General features: G+C 42.3%; 1 protein-coding gene across 3 annotated transcripts; it reads left to right on the forward strand.

Annotated features, from left to right (window-relative positions):
* Nucleotides 1-25: 25 nt before the first annotated feature.
* On the forward strand, nt 26-12,104 carry LOC129827785 (histone acetyltransferase KAT7-like). 3 transcript variants are annotated; one of them, XM_055888972.1, is made up of 14 exons: nt 26-204; nt 3,928-4,075; nt 4,921-5,082; nt 5,987-6,226; nt 6,397-6,479; nt 6,635-6,721; nt 6,914-7,012; nt 7,302-7,412; nt 7,894-8,079; nt 8,221-8,310; nt 8,417-8,557; nt 8,645-8,738; nt 8,868-9,121; nt 9,719-12,104. In XM_055888972.1, the coding sequence occupies exons 1-14, from the start codon at nt 190-192 to the stop codon at nt 9,815-9,817; spliced, it is 1,809 nt and encodes a 602-aa protein (XP_055744947.1). In that variant the 5' UTR covers nt 26-189; the 3' UTR covers nt 9,818-12,104. The 3 variants fall into 3 exon arrangements, with proteins under 3 accessions (XP_055744947.1, XP_055744956.1, XP_055744964.1); XM_055888981.1 differs by having other exon boundaries at nt 7,302-7,391; XM_055888989.1 differs by lacking the exons at nt 6,914-7,012; nt 7,302-7,412.
* Nucleotides 12,105-21,340: the final 9,236 nt, after the last annotated feature.

A 21,340-nucleotide genomic window follows, 5' to 3' on the forward strand; every position in this document is an offset into this window, starting at 1 on the left:
TGAACCGTTTCAAAACATTCCGAAACGTGTCGACTTGCTTGAACATACCACGGAAGTGTGAGACAAACGTTGAGCGGTATGTCCAGTCAACCAGTTTCTTTAGTGAGCATTTTCATTTTAAAACGCTGTGTTTATTTTTACTGCTAAGGGATAGCCAACGTCTTAAAACAGACGCCGTTAAAGTGAAATATGCCTCGGAGAAAGGTAAGAACTTGGTTGATTTAGATACGTAACGTTGGTGGTAAAATACAGGTGACTGACTCATGCTAGCTATATGTAATGTTAATTTGTTTAGCTAATTAGCTATCATGTCACTACAACGTGACAAATAGGAGCTAATTGAGCCCTAGTTTGCGTTAAAGCATAGCACAATACATTTTGTGTAACATTTAGAATAGCACAAATGCCATGGCAAGCTGATGCGATACTGATCTAGCTAGCTATCCGTGAGTGTGTGCATTCATGGCTATAGTGATGGGGCGCATTTGAACATCATTTCACAATCGTTTTAGCTAGCTAACGTAGTTATCTAGCTAACAGATGAACCACCAGTTAGCAGTGATAGAACCAAAAGCTTGGTGGAACAGGCCCACAGGGTGTACGGAAAATGTGTTATCTAGGTTCAAACCTCTGGCTTTAGCTACTTGAATCCTGCTTGTGGTGAGGGAAATAATTGTCTTCCTCAAAACAACGATTTCATTGGCTTGATTCAGGAATAACATAGTGTCAATTGGTTTAATTTTCTCATGTCCCGCCTTTCCTCACTTGCAATTGGTTTAAAGACACATAGTGTCCTTAAGATTGTTGAGCCATTTTCATCTCGAAATTATATTCGCTACGCTAGTTGTTAACGTAACAGTATGGTAATATTGTTGATATACATATGTATAGTCCGTTTCATGTTCAAGTTTGTTTTGGAACATTTCCCGAGTGGATTTAAATTCTGGCCGTTGGTAAATGTTTTGACATGGTGCATTGTGGGAAAAGTACTACGGAAGTGTTGCTTGTACACATGCTCCTCCTCCATATTAATAAAGATGTAAACCATTGACGCCTGTAAACAATATTTTCGGGTGATTCTTGTATTTTATGTGCTTATGTTGTTGGATTATGATTTTTTTCTATGTAGAGTACTAGCTAGTACTCCAGTCCAGTTTGCTTCAAAACATACAGTGCCTTCAGAAAGTATTCATACCCCTTGACTTATTCCACATGTTGTGTGACAGCCTGAATTCAAAATGGATTAGATGTTTTTTCTCACCCGTCTACACACAATACCCCATAATGACAAAGTGAAAACATGTAGTTTTAGCAAATTTATTGAAAATTAAATCAGAAGTATTCACACCCGTGTCAATACATGTTAGAATCACATTTTCAGCAATTACAGCTGTGTCTTTCTGGGTAAGTCTCAAAGAACTTGGCACACCTGGATTGTACAATATTTGCACATTTATTATTATTTTTAATTCTTCAAGCTCTGTCAAGTTGGTTGTTGATCACTGCTGGACAGCCGATTTCAAGTCACAACTGTAGCTCGGCCACTCAGGAACATTCAATGCCATCTTGATAAGCAACTCTTGTGTATGTTTGTCCTTGTGTTTTAGGTTATTGTCCTGCTGAAAGGTGAATTTGTCTCCCAGTGTTTAGGTTTTCCTCTAGGATTTTGCCTGTGCTTAGCTCTATTCCTTTTCTCTTATCCTAAAAAACTCACTTGTCCTTGCTGATGACAAGCATACCCATAACATGAGGCAGCCACCACCATGTTTGAAAATATGAGGAGTGGGACTCAGTGATGTGTTGGGATTTGCCCCAAACAACGCTTTCTATTCAGGACATAAAGTACATTTCTTTGCCACATGTTTTTGTAGTTGTAGGGGGCTTTCACACAATTGGTTTGGTGTGTTTTTTCCGACCTCTGGTGCGTTTACCCCCTTAGTTCGGCTCGTTTGGACTGGTGTGATTACTATATGCACTTGGGAGCACACTGAACAACGCACCATGATTTGTTCAAAAAGGGTGTACTCGGTCCGATTCAATTCATACCGTGGTGCGGTTCACTGCAGGTGAGAATGCAGTCTGGACTAAACACAGGAAAAGAACCTATGTCGCATTATTATTTGTTGTTTGACTGCGAGCATTTGATGAAATGCACGCAGCATCATAACTTGAGAAAGCTGAAACATTCTGTGAGTAGCAGAGAATTTATGAGTGCATCCGATGCAGATTAGGGGATACCGGAGCTATATTGGGGATATACAGTGCATTCGGAAAGTATTCAGACCCCTTCCCCTTTTCCACATTCTGTTACGTTACAGCCTTATTCTAAAATAGATTTTTTTTAAACAACTAATATCTACACACAATACCCCATAATGACAAAGCGTAAACAGGTTTTTAGAAATTCTTGAAAATATATATTTTTTAAACACCTTATTTACATAAGTATTCAGACCCTTTGCTATGAGACTTGAAAATGAGCTCAGGTGCATCCTGTTTCCATTGATCATCCTTGACATGTTTCAACAACTTGATTGGAGTACACCTGTGGTAAATGTAATTGATTGGACTTGCGCTGTTAACTGTGGTACCAGTCATGTCAGAGCAAAACCAAGCCATGAGGTCGAATTAATTGTCCGAAGAGCTCCAAGACAGGATTGTGTCGAAGCACAGATCTGGGGAAGGGTACCAAAACATTTCTGCAGCATTGAAGGTCCCCAAGAACACAGTGGCCTCAATCCTTTTTTAATGGAAGAAGTTTAGAACCACCAAGACTCTTCCTAGAGTTGTCCCCCCCGGCCAAACTAAGCGATCGGAGCCTTAGTCAGGGAGGTGACCAAGAACCCGATGGTCACTCTGACAGAGCTCCAGAGTTCCTCTATGGAGATGGGAGAACCTTCCAGATGGACAACCATCTCCGCAGCACTCCACCTTTCAGGCCTTCATGGTAGATTGGCCCGACAGAAGCCACTCCTTAGTGAAAGGCACATGTCCTCTTGGAGTTTGCCAAAAAGCACCTAAAGGACTCTCAGAGCATGAGAAACAAGATTCTATGGTCTGATGAAACCAATTCTGGAGTAAACTTGACATCATCCCTAAGTTGAAGCGTGGTGGAGGCAGCATCATGCTGTGGGGTTGTTTTTCAGTGGCAGGGACTGGCAGACTAGTCAGAATAGAGGAAAAGATGAACGGAGCAAAGTACAGAGAGATTCTTGATGAAAACCTGCTCTAGAGCTCTCAGGAACGCAGACTGGCGTGAAGGTTCACCTACCAACAGGACAACGACCCTAAGCACACAGCCAAGACAACGCAGGAGTGGCTTCGGGACAAGTCTCTGAATGTCCTTGAGTGGCCCAGACTTGAACCTGATCGAACATCTCTGGACAGACCTGAAAATAGCTGTGCAGTGATGCTCCCCATCCAACCTGACAGAGCTTGAGAGGATCTGCAGAGAAGAATGGGTAAAGGTGCTTCAACAAAGTACTGAGTAAACAGTCTGAATACGTATGTAAATGTGATATATATTTTTGACATTTGCTAAAATGAATTAAAAAAAAACGTTTTGCTTTGTGATTATGGGGTATTGTGTGTAGATTGAGGAGGAAAAAACAATTTCATCTATTTTAGAATAAGGCTGTAACGTAACAAAATGTGGAAAAAGTCAATGGGTCTGAATACTTTCCGAATGCACTGTAGGCTACTGAATATAGCCTATTCACGTCGCAGTTATTGCGCTGTTTCCTCCCACATGTTGTTGGAAGATAGGAAGATTGGGGCACACAAGTGATGCTTCATGATAATCATAAATGGATTCAACGATAGCATTTTTGTTCATACCAGCTAACAGAAACCAAACCAAAGAATAGTGATGTTTATGTTACTGATGTGCATAACTGACGATCGATCTTTCCTTTTGTTCTATGAAAGAGGAATGCTGGGAGCAGCTCCGAGGGCACTGAAGATTCAGACTTCTCTGCTGACCATGAGCACACAGATAGAATCGAGACCTATGGGAGAACACGGAGGAACACGCGCCTCACCCGGGCATCGCTGCGACTCAGCCAAAGTTCTCAAGGTAAATATGCTGTTTTCAAATCAAAATGTATTTGTCACATGCGCCGAATACAACAGGTGTAGTAGACCTTACAGTGGCTTGCTTACAAGCCCTTAACCAACAGTGCAGTTTTGATATGGAACTGTCATGAGATGGCCAAGATATTTATATTGTTATGTTTCTGCATCAAGAATCTGCTGATTAACTATGAATCCTATGTGAATCCCTTGGATTCCAGCCCTATGAGTTTTCAGTCTCGGTCATTGAACCAAATGTTGTGACAATAATCTAAGTCAGAAGATTCAAAATGAAGATACTGACTGTAATGCTGGGGTTCTCTTTTGTCTGTAGATATACCCATAGATGTGCTCATGTGTTGTTATCTCTTGCTGTACAATAGCCATTGTAAATCAGCATTCAAGCTCATAAACTGCGAATGGGTTTAGACAGCAGTCATCCCCCCTGATCCCTATTCGGTCTGGCTGTCATGGTTTGAGTAGAGGATGATATAGTTTCCACTCCTTTTTGTTATTGAAATAAAACTTGATGCATTCTATGTGGTTTTTGAAAAGCTTGGCATGTCCCTTGGTCCTCAACGTGACAACTGAACTGATATTGTTCTTAAGTTGTTATATACAACAAGTAGCCTACTGCTTGGGACTATGTTTTGTTGCCTGTATATGAATCCTATATGGTCAGGTATGTTGTGAAAATGAATCTGTTTGTTAAGGGAGTGTAAGTGTCTCTGCTTGAAAGGGGATTTCTCCATTGACGAGACAGAAGACTTGTAGCTCCTAGCCTGCTACATTACTGCTGAGGGCCAGAGACCCCTGAAGATGCCTGTTAAAAAAAAAATATGTTTTTAGATTCCAGCCCTGTCCAGATCAGCCCAGCAGAGGTGGTGACCTTCTCTGCCCGGCGAGTGACACGTAGCCGTAGTCTGCAGCAAGGGCCGCCGGTCACCCCCAAGAAATACCCTCTGCGCCAGAGTCGCTCTTCAGGGTCGGACACGGAGCAGCATGTGGAGGGTAGGAGGACGAGGCAGCATGGTCACTTTCTCTCACAGTTCCCCCCTGCTCCATTGTCCACACCTGAGAGCTGGCCACCCACTGCGTTATTTATGATATATTTTCATTGTATCATTTTAAGTTTTCGAAGAGGCAGTGGTGCTCAACCAGCGCATTTCTACTCTTAAGTTTGTTTTGGACTTGTGTCCTCAAACAGATGATTTGAGCTTGTGTTGTCCTCCACATGTTATTCCACTCATTTGTTATGTTTCTACTGGTTACTCAGACAGTTCTGCTGAAAATTGCAGCCTATGCTTGTAGCTACCATCCCTATTCATTCCTTTGGGTTTCCGTTGCTGGTGTGGTGGGGTCGTTGTATGCGATCATGTATTGGGTGTTTGGTGTCACGATGAGTCATCATCCCTCTTGTCCTATTTCATACCCCTCACTTTTTGCCTTTGGAAAAACATGCCTTGGGAAAACCTGAAGGGGGCGTGCAAGAATTTTGTGAAAAACAAATGCATCACCAACATTGACAAAACATATATAGCATAGTGTGTGTATAACAGCATCACAACAAAATGGAATTTGTGTCCTGAAACTGTATAAACATGGTACTGTGGGCTCCTGAGTGGCACAGCGGTCTAAGGCACTGCATCTCAGTGCTAGAGGCGTCACTACAGACCCTGATTCGATTCCAGGCTGTATCACAACTGGCCGTGATTGGGAGTCCAATAGGGCGGCGCACAATTGGCCCTGCGTCGTCCGGGTTTGGTCGGGGTAGGCCGTCATTGTAAATAAGAATTTGTTCTTAACTGACTTGCTTAGTTAAATAAAGGTAAAATAAAAAAATGTGAGTTGTCTGTCGGGCTTTTTAGTATAACAATTATTTTACATGTGTTCTGCTCCTCGTTGGCTCTTCCAGACCTGAAGCGAGCAGCAGACCAGGACGAGTCTCCGCCCCGCACCCCAACAGGGAACGCCCTCTCATCGGAGTCGGACATTGACGTGTCCAGCCCTAACGCCTCTCATGACGAGAGCCTGGCCAAGGAGCTGTCACTCAAAGACTCTGGCAGCGACCTCTCCCACAGGCCCAAGCGCCGCCGCTTCCACGAGAGCTACAACTTCAACATGAAGTGCCCCACACCAGGCTGCAACTCCCTGGGTAAATGATCTCATTCTTAACTGTCAGCTCCACCGTCAATGAGGACAGGACATTTTATTTACATAGTTGACTTTTTGTGCAATGTGAATGCTACACCTTCAAAACACACACTGTTAATTGTTATGTTCTGCATTTGTTTCACTTGACGTTCTGTTTTATTTGTTTTTCAGGCCATTTGACAGGGAAACATGAGAGGCACTTCTCAATATCTGGCTGCCCTCTCTTCCACAACCTCTCTGTAGATGAATGCAAGGTAAATCTACAAGACCTTGGAAGTTGGCTTTAGTGTTGAGGTGTGTGATTCTTTTGGCCGTGTCTGAAGTCTGTCTGCCTACTCCTTAATAAAACAACATACTGCAGGCATATCTTTAGTAGGGATGGCTTACCAAACGGGATTTCTCTTCACAGACGAGGGCCTCCTCTCGTGACAAACAGGTGGAGGAGCGGACGTTGTCCCACCGGCAGGATGAGAACAGACACGCTACCCGTCACCAGGTACTATGATCCTGATCCTGGGCCTTTCATTTGGTCAACCATCTCATTTTATTACTACGCTACTGTTTTTGGTTTGGATTTGTCCTTCCTTGCAGTAAATGTTTCAAGAAAGGCAATAGGGTGCAAATTAGTTAAGGATTTGGATTTACAGGCAGTGTCATGGCAGTATCATAACATTGCATAATGGATTAGGCCCCAACGGAGAGGCAGATGAGGTACAAGGAGAAGGTGACTGAAATGAGGAAGAAGAGGAACTCGGGTCTGCTAAAAGAGCAGAAAGACCAGTACATGGTGAGTGTGATGATCTGACCTCTAATCCAAACTCTAGGAAAGAAAAAATGACCCTTTTCCATTAGTGCCAGAAGAAAAAGCTTCCTTGTAGCCTACGCGTTGTAATACACTCTTATCCCATACGAAAGGTAAACAAATATAATACTTGCAAAATTAAAAAGTGTCTTGCAAGCACAGTTTGACAACTGTTCGGACAACAGATATGTTGAAGGTAAATAATGTGTCCGGTTGAAGAGATGTGCTGATTGTTCTGAGGTTAAAGGCTTCTTCTCCCTCTCTGATGTCCCAGGATCACCGGCAGTCCCACGGCAACAACCGAGAGCCCCTCCTGGAGAACATCACAAGTGATTACGACCTGGAGCTCTTTCGAAAAGCCCAGGCATGTGCTTCGGAGGATCTTGTAAGAGAGAGAACTCATCGCCCTTTCTCCCATTTTCCTCTTTCTTTTCCTGAGCCTGTACTAATGACTGTCTGGACTGGGCCCAGTCGACGCCCAGCTCTCACCGTTTATGGTGGGCAGTGCCAGACGAGGAGCATTCTGGGTAATCTGGCTTCTCACACTGTCTGGTGTTGTCAGTTACAAGACCGGGTAGTTTATGGAGAAGTTCTTCTTCGCTCTCTTTGAGCTAGATTTACTCTAGCCGATATCTTTAAGAGGCTCCCCTTTCAGTCTTCCAAATCAAAGCTCTCGCTTATCCTTTCTACACATATTTTTAACCTTTTTCCCAAATTAAAGCGTATTCTCTGTGGTCGCTTCCACGGAGAGTAATGAGTTCTCCTCCCGTGGCGTTTTGCCTGCCCCTCTCCCTCGCTGCGTTGGTCAAACCTCTCTCTTCCTCCTCTCTTTTCTGTCCCCTCTCCCTGTCCTCCGCCTGGTGCAGGAGAAGCTGCAGGGCCAGGTGGCGGAGGGCAGCAACATGATCAAGACCATTGTGTTTGGCCGCTACGAGCTGGACACCTGGTACCACTCGCCCTACCCCGAGGAGTACGCCCGCCTGGGACGCCTCTACATGTGTGAGTTCTGCCTCAAGTACATGAAGAGTCTGACCATCCTGCGCCGGCACATGGTGAGAGCGTTGGTGCATGTCAATTAGTTTCTCCGGTGTTTTCTGATTGTTCTTTATGGATGGATTCAGACGTTTCAGAGTGGATCTCAGTTCTCAATAGGTTTTTGTGTGATGATCGGTGCTGTCCCTCCCCCTGTACAGGCCAAGTGTGTCTGGAAACACCCACCAGGGGATGAGATCTATCGAAAGGGAAACATCTCCGTCTTTGAGGTGGACGGTAAAAAGAACAAGGTGAGAGATTTCTGTGGTCCCAGGAATGTTATGTTATCCTGCCTTGTGAATGTTCTGACTACCCTGCTCTGACCATAGCCCTGCTAAATGACCCTATCGTCCACAGATCTACTGCCAAAACCTGTGCCTTCTGGCTAAGCTCTTCCTGGACCACAAGACCCTATACTACGACGTGGAGCCCTTCCTCTTCTACGTCATGACAGAGGCTGACAACACCGGCTGCCATCTTGTTGGCTACTTCTCAAAGGTAACCAGTCAGTCGTAGTTATAATGCTACGTTTTATTTATAAACTGCTTTTCTCAAACTCAAAACGTCTATGCCCTCCCATTTTAGGAGAAGAACTCGTTCCTGAACTACAATGTCTCCTGTATCCTCACCATGCCACAGTACATGAGGCAGGGCTATGGAAAGATGCTGATTGACTTCAGTGAGTACAGCCACTACCCTGTGGTCTCTCTGTAACTCTACCTGATCTCTCTGTAACCCCGTGTCTGGTCCTGGTTTCTCTCTAACCCTGGTCTCTGTGTAACCCTGTGTGTGGTCTGCCCTCTCCCAGGTTACCTACTGTCTAAGGTGGAGGAGAAGGTGGGCTCTCCAGAGCGGCCCCTCTCAGACCTGGGCCTAATCAGCTACAGGTCCTACTGGAAGGAGGTGCTGCTGCGCTACCTCAACCAGTTCCAGGGGAAGGAGATCTCCATCAAGGAGATCAGCCAGGAGACAGCCGTCAACCCAGTGGACATCGTCAGCACCCTGCAGTCCCTCCAGATGCTCAAGTACTGGAAAGGGAAGCACCTGGTCTTGAAGAGACAGGTATGTCACCTACCATTTCTTCATATTTATTCTTTATATATCATTTAATCAGCCAAGAACAAATTCTGATTTAGTATGACGGTCTGGGCATTTCTCCAACTAACTGTGGAATTAGTTGGGTTTTGGGTTATTTCATTAGACGTCAGTTCAGTCTCGATATTGTCGTGGACATCACTTATCATGAGCCGAGCAGTGCTAACGTGCTACTAACCTCACGGAGCCATCCTTCCAAATCTCGTCACGTTGACTTTACTATTGGAAGTCTGGAGAACATTGGTATTGGATTTTGAGTATTAGTGACATTTCCCCTCAGAGAGGCTTTTTTTTGTAGCTTTTTTTTATTTTTTATGCTTTGTTTCTCTTTCTACCGTGTCAGACAGTTTGCCTATGCTGTGTTAGTTGTGTATTAATTTAAAAAAAATCTGAAACATGCTAAATATTTAATAGGTTTGAAAGTGGCAACATGTCTAGTTTTCATCTATACCACTGTTGTCTGTCCTTTTTTAATTTTAATTTTGAGGAGAACTTCCACAGGATTTGGAACAGAACGTGACAAATCTTGGCTTCTGAGGCTAACATGCTAACTATCTCCTCCAGGACCTAATCGACGACTGGAAAGCCAAGGAGACCAAGCGTGGCAGCAGCAAGACTATTGAACCCACCGCCTTAAAGTGGACCCCACCTAAAGGAACATAGGACACCCTTCCCCCTACACCATACCACGCCAACTCTCCAACCCAAGGACCTGGGTTCAAAGCTCACTATCAGAATAGTTTACTTCAAACAACTTTTTGATCAGTATACTGTGTTAGTGCAGAATTATTGATCATTATTATTGAGAGTCCTAACCAGGCTTAAGTAGTAGATCATAATATCAAGAAGAATACTAATGGTGGGTTGCTTGAATCCAGACCCTAGCTTTCCACACACAACTTCTCAGTAGAACCGTGTTAACCTAGTGAGCCAGTCAGTACGTATGGGAATATAGCTGTCTTTCTGGGGAGGGGTCGAGGTAACGCAACAATGTATCCATGTGTCTTGATTGTCTTTAGTGTTTCTGTTTGGTTTTGGCTTTATTTATTTTTTTTAAACAAATTTTTAAACATTTTTTTTGTTTTTAACTTCTGTTTGGTTTTACCACTGTTTTAAGCTGTTTTGGCTAATGTCCTTTTTTAAGCTATTTTAAATTTGGCTTCCTGAAAGATTGCCAATTCCCTTTCTTCCCCTTCTCTCCACAGTGTGCACTCTTTCAAGTATTTAAAAGCATCGGACTGGTGAAAACGCTGGCTGGAGGAAGTTCCTTACCCCAATCCATTCCTTTTAAATGCATGAAGGAGAGTGCACAAGTAAACACTTTGAGAGAGTAGGAGGAAGAACAGAACTGGAATTTGCAGTCAGGCTCTGTCTGAGGCCGAAGTACGAATTTGATGTCAAGTTCAAGTCATGCTGTCAATATATTTAAATGATAGAGAAGATTTTATGGTACAGGTTTGGCAAGACAAAGTATATTTGAAGAAAGTTTTTAAAATGTGCAGGACTGGATTCCTAGCCGTACTGAGAACTAGATTTGAACGTGTCATTAGAAGAGATTTTCTCGAACATGTTGCAGAGGAACAATGCATGTAGTACCCAGCAAAAGAGACTATTTGTTTTGCGTTGTAGTCAACCCATTTTATGTCAGTTTATGTGTATAAGGATAAAATAATGGATATTTTTCACCAACATTTTGAATTGCTGCAAATGTTACTGACTGCTAGACTATTTGTGCATATACATTGGATGAAACCAGAAATTACCTCCATCTGCTGTGTGTGTGTATATATAAAGATTGAGTTCCACAGCAACGTATGGCCCTCATCTCAAGAATTTATAGCCACAATAGGGCAATAAATATATGAAGTGCACATCTTTATAGTTGCAGAAGAAATGGCCTTTACTGACCATATGTCAAAAGTTAACTCTTTACTAACATCGTAAAGGATTGACAAACTTCACTGTCATTCTGAAATGGTGTTAATCCTTGTGTAGAGTTTTTATTGTTGCGTTTTTGGGCTGTTATTGTTTTTCTTGTGTACTTTAGAAATAAGCTATTTGAGCTGTGCATTTGTATGTCATAGGGGAGTAACAAAACAAGCTCAAAATCTGAGAGAAGAGGTATTTATTCAAGGCTGCCAAATATACTGTATATTTCACCGTCATATTTCAAAATGTATTTCAATGGATCCAGGTTGAGCTAAGAAAGTAATTCTCCAATAATATGGGGTTTATGATTATTTTCAGAATATAAGAACTCGTGTTGGATTTCCAATTTAAATTGCATGTTAAAATAGTTTTGGGCCAGTCAGGCTTTATTCATTCCCTCTGCTTTTGAATGTTAAGTGACAGGCCTTGAAATATACCTACCCATCAGATTGTTTACTTCCTTATTTTGACTAGATTGTACACTGTCCACTATATTTTGGGGTATGGTTTTGATTTAGTTGCAAAGTTCATGGTTCATCAAGAATTTATAATATCAGCATCTTTGGCATGAATAGATGCTAACTTGGCCTAACATCACACAGAGGTATTATAGCAGGTGAACTTGCAGCTCATTTCACTGTAGATTTTATTGGTACCTGAGAACACTGCTACAACAGGTCAACTGTTAATTTCCCACAAACAATTCTCTTCCTTTGCCTTTCATATTTTGCCACCCAACATGTTGCTGTGGTCTGTGTTGTCTTGATGCTTCCTCCTGTGCCAGTCATGGCAGCTATAGAAAGCAACTCCAGAACAGCTCGGTTTACCTGAAACCAGTGTGCCTGGTCATAATGTTCACCTTCATACAAGAATTTGTTCTTCAGTAAACTATCAAAAGAGCAGTAGACCACTGTAGCTACACAGCAGTACCTCTGTACAGCATTAATATGTAGATCAGTTGTGTGCACCTGCTTTTGTACTTGCTTCCGCTCCAATAAATCTAAACTCCAAAATGTCTTGATCCTGTGTGCAAGGTGTTCTTTCAGAACTTTCTGGGGCAGCATGTGTAGGGGTTCACTGACAAATTATCAGCATTTGATATGAAGCACAGAAAAGCAAATTGTTTTTCAATATTAATGAATCTTGATGTTCAGTAATGCCATGTGTGAATTATCTTAAGTTAGACAAATAGACCCGTTTGTATGCATAACAAGCCATCTAATATTATGCAACAACAAAAAATACTTGATTGAACATGACAAGCAGCTTGTATTGCAAAGGAGAGTACAGAATGATACAGTTAAGGAAGGCATAAAATGTCAATTAGTTGCAGCAAATCCCTGCCCCAGTTTTAAAACGCATGGGTCAAATAATTATTGACCCTTATTACACATTCCTTATGTTACATCAATTAAGCTTTGTTGCACGTATTGGATTGCTTTGACCTTGATTAATAATTTGAGAAAGATTGATTATTACAGTAACTTTGAACAATCAAGTTATATCTTCATCTCTAGTAATACTGGGACTTGTTCCATTCCTCTTGTGACTCTGGAAAAACAAATATTGAATAAATACATTAGATTTAAATTGTTCTGAAGAATGATAGCTAACATATTTATCATCTGGTAAGGTGCTTGCCTCTACCTCGACTTGAGGACCTTCGACCCATGAGTCCAATAAACATGTCTGCTTTATTTCCTGATGAAACACACACACACACACACACACACACACATTTATTTGAGAAGAACATAATATAGCCCAAAGCAGGCCAATTAATAATTTAATTTAAAATGCTTTCAAATTTGAAACACCTACTTCGAATCGGTTGAGGGACTCCTAAATCTGGAAATGACAAACTTACAAACTTATTTTACTATGACCCCCCAAAAAACAGACCAAATCAAAAGATATGAAAGTTGAATTGACCTGAGCTTTGCCCCACGAGTTGTTGAAACTGCTGCGATTTGGACCTCTTGGTGAGGTCAGCCACGCGGAAGGCCAAGCCACTCTCCAACGGATCCCTCTGTAACAGTAATTGTAACAGTGAATAAGTAACAGAAGCCTTCTATCAGATGTCCTAAACGTGAAACATAAAAATAATAGCTTGAACGCAGCAGGACGCTACAACATTCGCTGCTAACCAACTAGCTATGGACTTCAGAAGAGGGACGTGCGTTTTACCTGCCAGGTTTCAATCGACCAAATATCTCCATCGTCGCTGGTTGGGGTTCCCAGGGCACCGTATACCTGCGCAAACACTGCAACTATCAAAACCACAAACTTTAAAACGTCCATGTCGGTAAATTTGAGGGAATAGATGATAGGCTGCAGGTGTTACTTCTGTATGAAACAAACAGATATCTATTAAGCAAAGCCAAAGTTGTAACAGGCGTTATAGTGTGCCTGTCAATCGGTAACGCTGTGGTCAATTTATATTCCAATATTTTGCTTCGCCCCTCTCTCCATATAGCATCATATGTGCATTTTTACGAGAGTAAATATTGTTTTTGACATAGCTTTGTGCGCAACTGGTGAGCAAACTCACGATTGTCTAAAGCCATCTGACCTTTTTCTCATGATGCATGTGTTGTTTTTCTCAACCCATTTGTTTTACATTGTGTGTTCGAATTGTTTACCTCTGGATAAATGATCATCCAATAAGGGCAGAACAACCAGAGGTGAGTACTATTGAGTTGGGCCAATAAGCAATGACTTATTGAAGAAATATATACATGTATTGCAGTTGCAGTTGACTTGGTGAAAAAAGGCGAATGGAATCAATGTTGGACAAATCAAACCCTCTGTAATGAATATATGTATTGAAAAAAGTTTCTTAGATCTTAACAGTTCTTATTCGGGTCATTTCACTCTTTCTATCTCTGTGTCAGACTGGGGCATCATGCAACCCAAAAACCTGAGGTGGCACAAAGTATGTGAGGATGGCTGGTGGGTGGGTCAGAGAGGGGCTATAAATATAAAATCACAGAAGCTAATTTACAAAATAAACCCAGAACGCAATTATGTAATTCATTAGAAATGTATAACATTGCTTTGTTCATTATGACCAATAATTCAGATATTTGCCAATTTGGAGAATTTAGCATTTTTCAAACATCTGAAACATATTTTTTTCTGCAATCTAGAGCCATAAGCATTATGCTTAGTTCTATGCAAAAACAACATGGTTATTTTTATGCATATCTAATCATACCTCTTGAGCTGTCTGTATCCTACTGACTGGTGTTTTTTTAATTTAAGAAACTAAATATGCTACACAGCATTTCTACTAAAATCTGAGTAAAACATTGAAAGGAATGAGTCTTGTGCAGTACATTTAGTAATTGCTTGCTTTTCTAGTCCACCAACCTTGCCAGCAGGCATGCCAGCTAAGATAAGATAGTTAGACAAGCTACTCTGACTTGATATCCTGAAATGTCTTGGTAGCTAGTTATGAGGTTGGGAGATTGGGAACATATCTGTGCTAGCTAAAGCCAACTTCATAAAATTGCTACAGAATTAAAGGAGAGCCGCACACTCTAGGAGCTCAGATGTAGGAGCTCTAGGAGCTCAGATGCGGTAATTTAATAACCTAATAACCAACGTTTTGACAGACAAGCTGTCTTCATCAGGGTATAATTACAAACACTATGGGGTGACTAGTTTATATAGTGTCAAAGGACACACACAGGTGTCTGTAATCATGGCCGGGTGTGGCCTGATATCATTGGTTAATTCTCAGATATAAAAATAACATACCAAAAACATGAATGGATAGCATACGATCATAGATACAATTTGGCTACACAGGCCTACAAACATTTACAATAGCAAAATCGCAATAATTACAAGAATGACTTCAGATCAAAGTCTACGTTAAGACCGAAGGGAGCAAGGGTCTATAAATTAATAAAGATCCAGGCAGCCTCTCGTTTTAACAATAAATTGTCGAGGTCACCCCCTCTCCTAGGGAGGGTGACATGTTCGATGCCGATATAAAGTAGGGATGCAATCGAGTGGTTTGATTCCAAAAACTTTATTAGGCCACCCTGTTAGGATAAGTTTCCTGCAATGCAGGAAATGTTAAACTTGTAGTGTATTTGAGGTTTAAAAAGGTTTCTGAAGTCTGTCATTTCCACTTTGAAATAACAGACTTGATTTTCCCATACAAAAAATGTGCATGAATTATAATCCACATAATAATTCCCATTTCGTATTGCTGCAGGATTATTTTCCTGCTGTAGTAAACTGCCTTAAATTAACATCCTACATCTGTAGGTGTCTAGTAGTATTACAAAGAAAGAATAACAACAAATTAAACAAAAAAATGTATTGTTATTTTTTATTTTTTTCCCAGGACACATCTGAGGGGGCACGTGCCCCTGTGCCCCTTGTGGGCATGACACCTCGGGTGGCAGATCTGCATGTAGCATGTAGGCCTACAGCTTCCATGTGTTTTATGGCATGCATCACATAGCAGGCATAGGCTAAGGTCTATGTTAATACACACATACAGTTGAAGTTGGAAGTTTACATACACCTAGGTTGGAGTCATTAAAACTCGTTTTTCAACCACTCCATATAACAAACTATAGTTTTGGCAAGTCGGTTAGGACTTCGTGCATAACCGTCTACTCATAACCGTCTACTTCGTGCATGACACAAGTAATTTTTCCAACAATTGTTTACAGACAGATTATTTAACTTATAATTCACTGTATCACAATTCCAGTGGGTCAGAAGTTTACATACACTAAGTTGACTGTGCCTTTAAACAGCTTGGAAAATTCCAGAACATTTTGTCATAGCTTTAGAAGCTTCTGATAGGCTAATTGACATCATTTGAGTCAATTGGAGGTGTACCTGTGGATATATTTCAAGGCCTACATTAAAACTCAGTGCCTCTTGAACTCAGTGCCAAAAACTCAAACATTAAAACTCAGTGCCAAAATCTAAAGAAATCAGCCAAGACCTCAGAAACAAAATTGTAGATCTCCACAAGTCTGGTTCATCCTTGGGAGGAATTTCCAAACGCCTGAAGGTACCACGTTCATCTGTACAAACAATCGTACGCAAGTATAAACACCATGGGGCCACGCAGCCGTCATACCGCCCAGGAAGGAGATGTGGTCTGTCTCCTAGAGATGAACAAACTTTGGTGCAAAAAGTGCAAATCAATCCTAGAACAACAGCAAAGGACCTTGTGAAGATGCTGGAGGAAACAGGTACAAAAGTATCTATATCCACAGTAAAACGAGTCCTGTATCGACATAACCTGAAAGGCCACTCAGCAAGGAAGAAGTCCCTGCTCAAAAACTGCCATAAAAAAGCCAGACTACGGTTTGCAACTGCACATGGGGACAAAGATCGTACTTTTTGGAGAAATGTCCTCTGGTCTGATGAAACAAAAATAGAACTGTTTGGCCATAATGACCATCGTTATGTTTGGAGGAAAAAGGGGGACGCTTGCAAGCTGAAGAACACCATCCCAACCGTGAAGCACGGGGGTGGCAGCATCATGTTGTAGGGCTGCTTTGCTGCAGGAGGGACTGGTGCACTTCACAAAATAGATCGCACCATGAGGGAGGAAAATTATGTGGATATATTGAAGCAACATCTCAAGACATCAGTCAGGAAGTTAAAGCTTGGTTGGGTCTTCCAAATGGACAATGGCCCCAAGCATTCTTCCAAAGTTGTGGAAAAATGGCTTGAGGACAACAAAGTCAAGGTATTGGAGTGGCCATCTCAAAGCCCTGACATCAACCCTATAGAAAATTTGTGGGCTGAACTGAAAAAATGTGTGTGAGCAAGGAGGCCTACAACCCTGACTCAGTGACACCAGCTCTGTCAGGAGGAATGGGCCAAAATTCACCCAACTTATTGTGGAAAGCTTGTGGAAGGCTACCGAAAACGTTTGACCCAAGTTAGACACTTTAAAGGCAATGCTACCAAATACTAATTGAGTGTATGTCAACTTCTGACCCACTGGGAATGTGATGAAAGAAATAAAAGCTGAAAAAAATTATTCTCTCTACTATTATTCTGACATTTCACATTCTTAAAATAAAGTGGTGATCCTAACTGACCTAAAACAGGGAATTTTTACTAGGATTAAATATCAGGAATAGTGAAAACTGAGTTTAAATGTGTTTAGATAAGATGTATGTAAACTTCTGACTTCAACTGTAAAATACAGGCTGGATATACACCACAAGAATGAACAAAATAACATGTTACACACATGTTGGTTATATCATCCATCTAATGATAGACGGACCAATTCCAGGCTGAAGTACAGGTGCTATTGGATGTGCGTGACAAGAGCAGTTCAATCAGCACATAGCCACGTGTTTTGCATTCAATATCCCAGCCAGTCACAAAGGTTCCTAATATCCTCATTGTCTTTTTGGACATTGGGGTCAACTCTAGGGATGAATCTGTGAAATGAGATTGCTGCTTTATCCAGCTCAATCCTACCCAGGCCACAGGTAGTTTCAGTGAAATGGCGAGTCTCACTGAGTAGGCAGTCAATCTCAGGCATGTTGCTGCCTCACACACTGCCAACTAAAATGCTCCTGAGGGAGAGCATGATTAGTCCTTAGTGTTATCTCTCGGTCACGAATCAAATCAAATCAAGCTTTATTTATACAGCACATTTCAGACATGGAATGCAACGCAATGAGCTTCACAGGATTATTATTTTTTTAAACCTACGAAAATAAAAGCTGAAATATTTACTACACAACAAACATAAGATAAACATACAAAAGAATGACACAAACTGAACAACTAAAAAGCACCCTAAGGAAAAGCAAGGCTAAACATGTGTTTTAACATCTCTTTTAATTATGTCCACAGTTTCGTCCCCCCTCAGGTTCTATGGGTGTAACGGCTCTCGTTGGTGGTATGAAGAGTGGACCAAGGCACAGCAGGGTAAGTGTTCATGATTCTTTTATTTCAAAAACACTCTAACAAAATAACAAACGTGAAAACGAAAGCGCACAGCTCTGTCAGGCAGAAACCCAAAATAGAAAACAAGATCCCACAAAACCCAAAAGGAAAATGACAATTGATATATGATCTCCAATCAGAGACAACGATAGACAGCTGCCACTGATTGGGAACCAGCCTCGGCCAAAAACAAAGAAATAGAAAACATAGACTTTCCCACCTGAGTCACACCCTGACCAAACCAAACATAGAGAATAATAAGGATCTCTAAAGTCAGGGCGTGATAATGGGAGGCTATTCCAGAGTCTGGGGGCATAATAACTAAAGGCTGCCTCTCCATGCCTCTTACATTTACATTACATTTAAGTCATTTAGCAGACGCTCTTATCCAGAGCGACTTACAAATTGGTGCATTCACCTTATGATATCCAGTGGAACAACCACTTTACAATAGTGCATCTAACTCTTTTAAGGGGGGGGGGGGGGGGGTTAGAAGGATTACTTTATCCTATCCTAGGTATTCCTTAAAGAGGTGGGGTTTCAGGTGTCTCCGGAAGGTGGTGATTGACTCCGCTGACCTGGCGTCGTGAGGGAGTTTGTTCCACCATTGGGGTGCCAGAGCAGCGAACAGTTTTGACTGGGCTGAGCGGGAACTGTACTTCCTCAGAGGTAGGGAGGCGAGCAGGCCAGAGGTGGATGAACGCAGTGCCCTTGTTTGGGTGTAGGGCCTGATCAGAGCCTGAAGGTACGGAGGTGCCGTTCCCCTCACAGCTCCGTAGGCAAGCACCATGGTCTTGTAGCGGATGCGAGCTTCAACTGGAAGCCAGTGGAGAGAGCGGAGGAGCGGGGTGACGTGAGAGAACTTGGGAAAGTTGAACACCAGACGGGCTGCGGCGTTCTGGATGAGTTGTAGGGGTTTAATGGCACAGGCAGGGAGCCCAGCCAACAGCGAGTTGCAGTAATCCAGACGGGAGATGACAAGTGCCTGGATTAGGACCTGCGCCGCTTCCTGCGTGAGGCAGGGTCGTACTCTGCGAATGTTGTAGAGCATGAACCTACAGGAACGGGTCACCGCCTTGATGTTAGTTGAGAACGACAGGGTGTTGTCCAAGATCACGCCAAGGTTCTTAGCACTCTGGGAGGAGGACACAATGGAGTTGTCAACCGTGATGGCGAGATCATGGAACGGGCAGTCCTTCCCCTGGAGGAAGAGCAGCTCCGTCTTGCCGAGGTTCAGCTTGAGGTGGTGATCCGTCATCCACACTGATATGTCTGCCAGACATGCAGAGATGCGATTCACCACCTGGTTATCAGAGGGGGGAAAGGAGAAGATTAATTGTGTGTCGTCTGCATAGCAATGATAGGAGAGACCATGTGAGGATATGACAGAGCCAAGTGACTTGGTGTATAGCGAGAATAGGAGAGGGCCTAGAACAGAGCCCTGGGGGACACCAGTGGTGAGAGCACGTGGAGCGGAGACAGATTCTCGCCACGCCACCTGGTAGGAGCGACCTGTCAGGTAGGTCGCAATCCAAGCGTGGGCCGCGCCGGAGATGCCCAGCTCGGAGAGGGTGGAGAGGAGGATCTGATGGTTCACAGTATCAAAGGCAGCCGATAGGTCTAGAAGGATGAGAGCAGAGGAGAGAGAGTTAGCTTTAGCAGTGCGGAGCGCCTCCGTGACACAGAGAAGAGCAGTCTCAGTTGAATGACTAGTCTTGAAACCTGACTGATTTGGATCAAGAAGGTCATTCTGAGAGAGATAGCAGGAGAGCTGGCCAAGGACGGCACGTTCAAGAGTTTTGGAGAGAAAAGAAAAATTGGTCCTAGACTTTGGGATAGTTAAAAGGACAGTGCCTGAGGGACCTACTGGGTACATAACTTAAAAGCATGTCTGACATCTATTGGGGTGAACAATCGTGGATTGATTTAAAAACCAAGAGAAGAATCTTAAAATGAATTCTAAAACTCACAGGCAGCCAGTGCAGAGACCTTTAAACCGGTGTAATGTGTGCTCTCTGTCTGGTCTTGGTCAGTACCCGTACTGCAGCATTCTGTATGTTTTGCAGTTGACCAATGGCTTTCTTGGGTAGACCAGACAGGAGAGCATTACAGTATTCAAGCCTGCTTGTAATAAAAGCATGGATGATTCTCTTTGTATCAGCCTGAGAGAGAACCGTTGGCAATGTTCCTCAGGTGGTAAAAAGCTATTTTGGTCACATTCCTAACGTGTGATTTGATATTTTGTACAGAATCTAAAATAAAACCTGGGTTTTTTACCTTTTGTTTTATCTTTATTGCCCGTGAATTAGAATGTGCAGCTAGATTCTCTCTCTGTGCTTTGGCTCCAACAATAAGTACCGCAGTCTTGTCTTGATTTAGCTGCAGGAAGTTGTGAGCCATCCAAGAATTTAAATCACTAATACAGTCTAATAATTTATCTGTGGAGCTAAAATCCTCTGGTGACACAGAAATGGAAAGTTGTGTATTGTCTGCGCATCAGTGAAAATCAATGCTTTGGTTTCTGATAACGCTGCCAAGGTGTAACATATATATAAACTGAGCAGTAAAGGACCCAATATCTAACCCTGTGGAATGCCACATGTGATATGTATTTGATGGGTGACCAAAAAAAAGGGTGACAAAAAAGTCTTGCCCGGTAAAATTAATCCGAAACCAATTTATAACTGGACCAATGGCTTTCACATAACTCTCTGGACAATGTCAATAATAAAGTTAACCAGTCCACCATCAACTATCAAGGTATTCGTTTTATGTTAACAAATGTAAGACGTCAATCTCATTTAATGGCAGACAAAGACATTCCATTTGATTGGTAATCATCTTTGTGCTTTTAGCATAACTCTCCCAGATGCCAACATTTCGTCAAGGCACACATCTACAGAAAGGAACCTTTAGTTGAGGTAAGACATTTCTCTCTGACACTTTGTGGTGATTGAAAGTAGTCAGACATCTCTGGCCATGTTTAGGCGTGGAGTGATGAGGAAAAGGTCATAGTATGCAGAGAGATGAGATGAGTTAGACCAGACCAAGGATGATTGAGGATGTGATCTAAGGAGGGTCCTCAGATGATCTGAGTGTCCTGATGAGAAACACTGTCACCACTCTCCAAACGGACAGGGAATAAATTAGACTGCTTCTGTCCATATGAATTCTAGACAAAAAGGAACGTCAACACCACCATGTCACTGCTCATAACCGTGTCTACAGTAATGTGGCTACAAATATCCTGTAATTCCTTGTCTAGCAAGGGTAATACTGGTGTTATCTGGAGGCGAAAGAAAC

Source organism: Salvelinus fontinalis, chromosome 2, assembly GCF_029448725.1.
Source record: "Salvelinus fontinalis isolate EN_2023a chromosome 2, ASM2944872v1, whole genome shotgun sequence".
NCBI lineage: Eukaryota > Metazoa > Chordata > Actinopteri > Salmoniformes > Salmonidae > Salvelinus > Salvelinus fontinalis.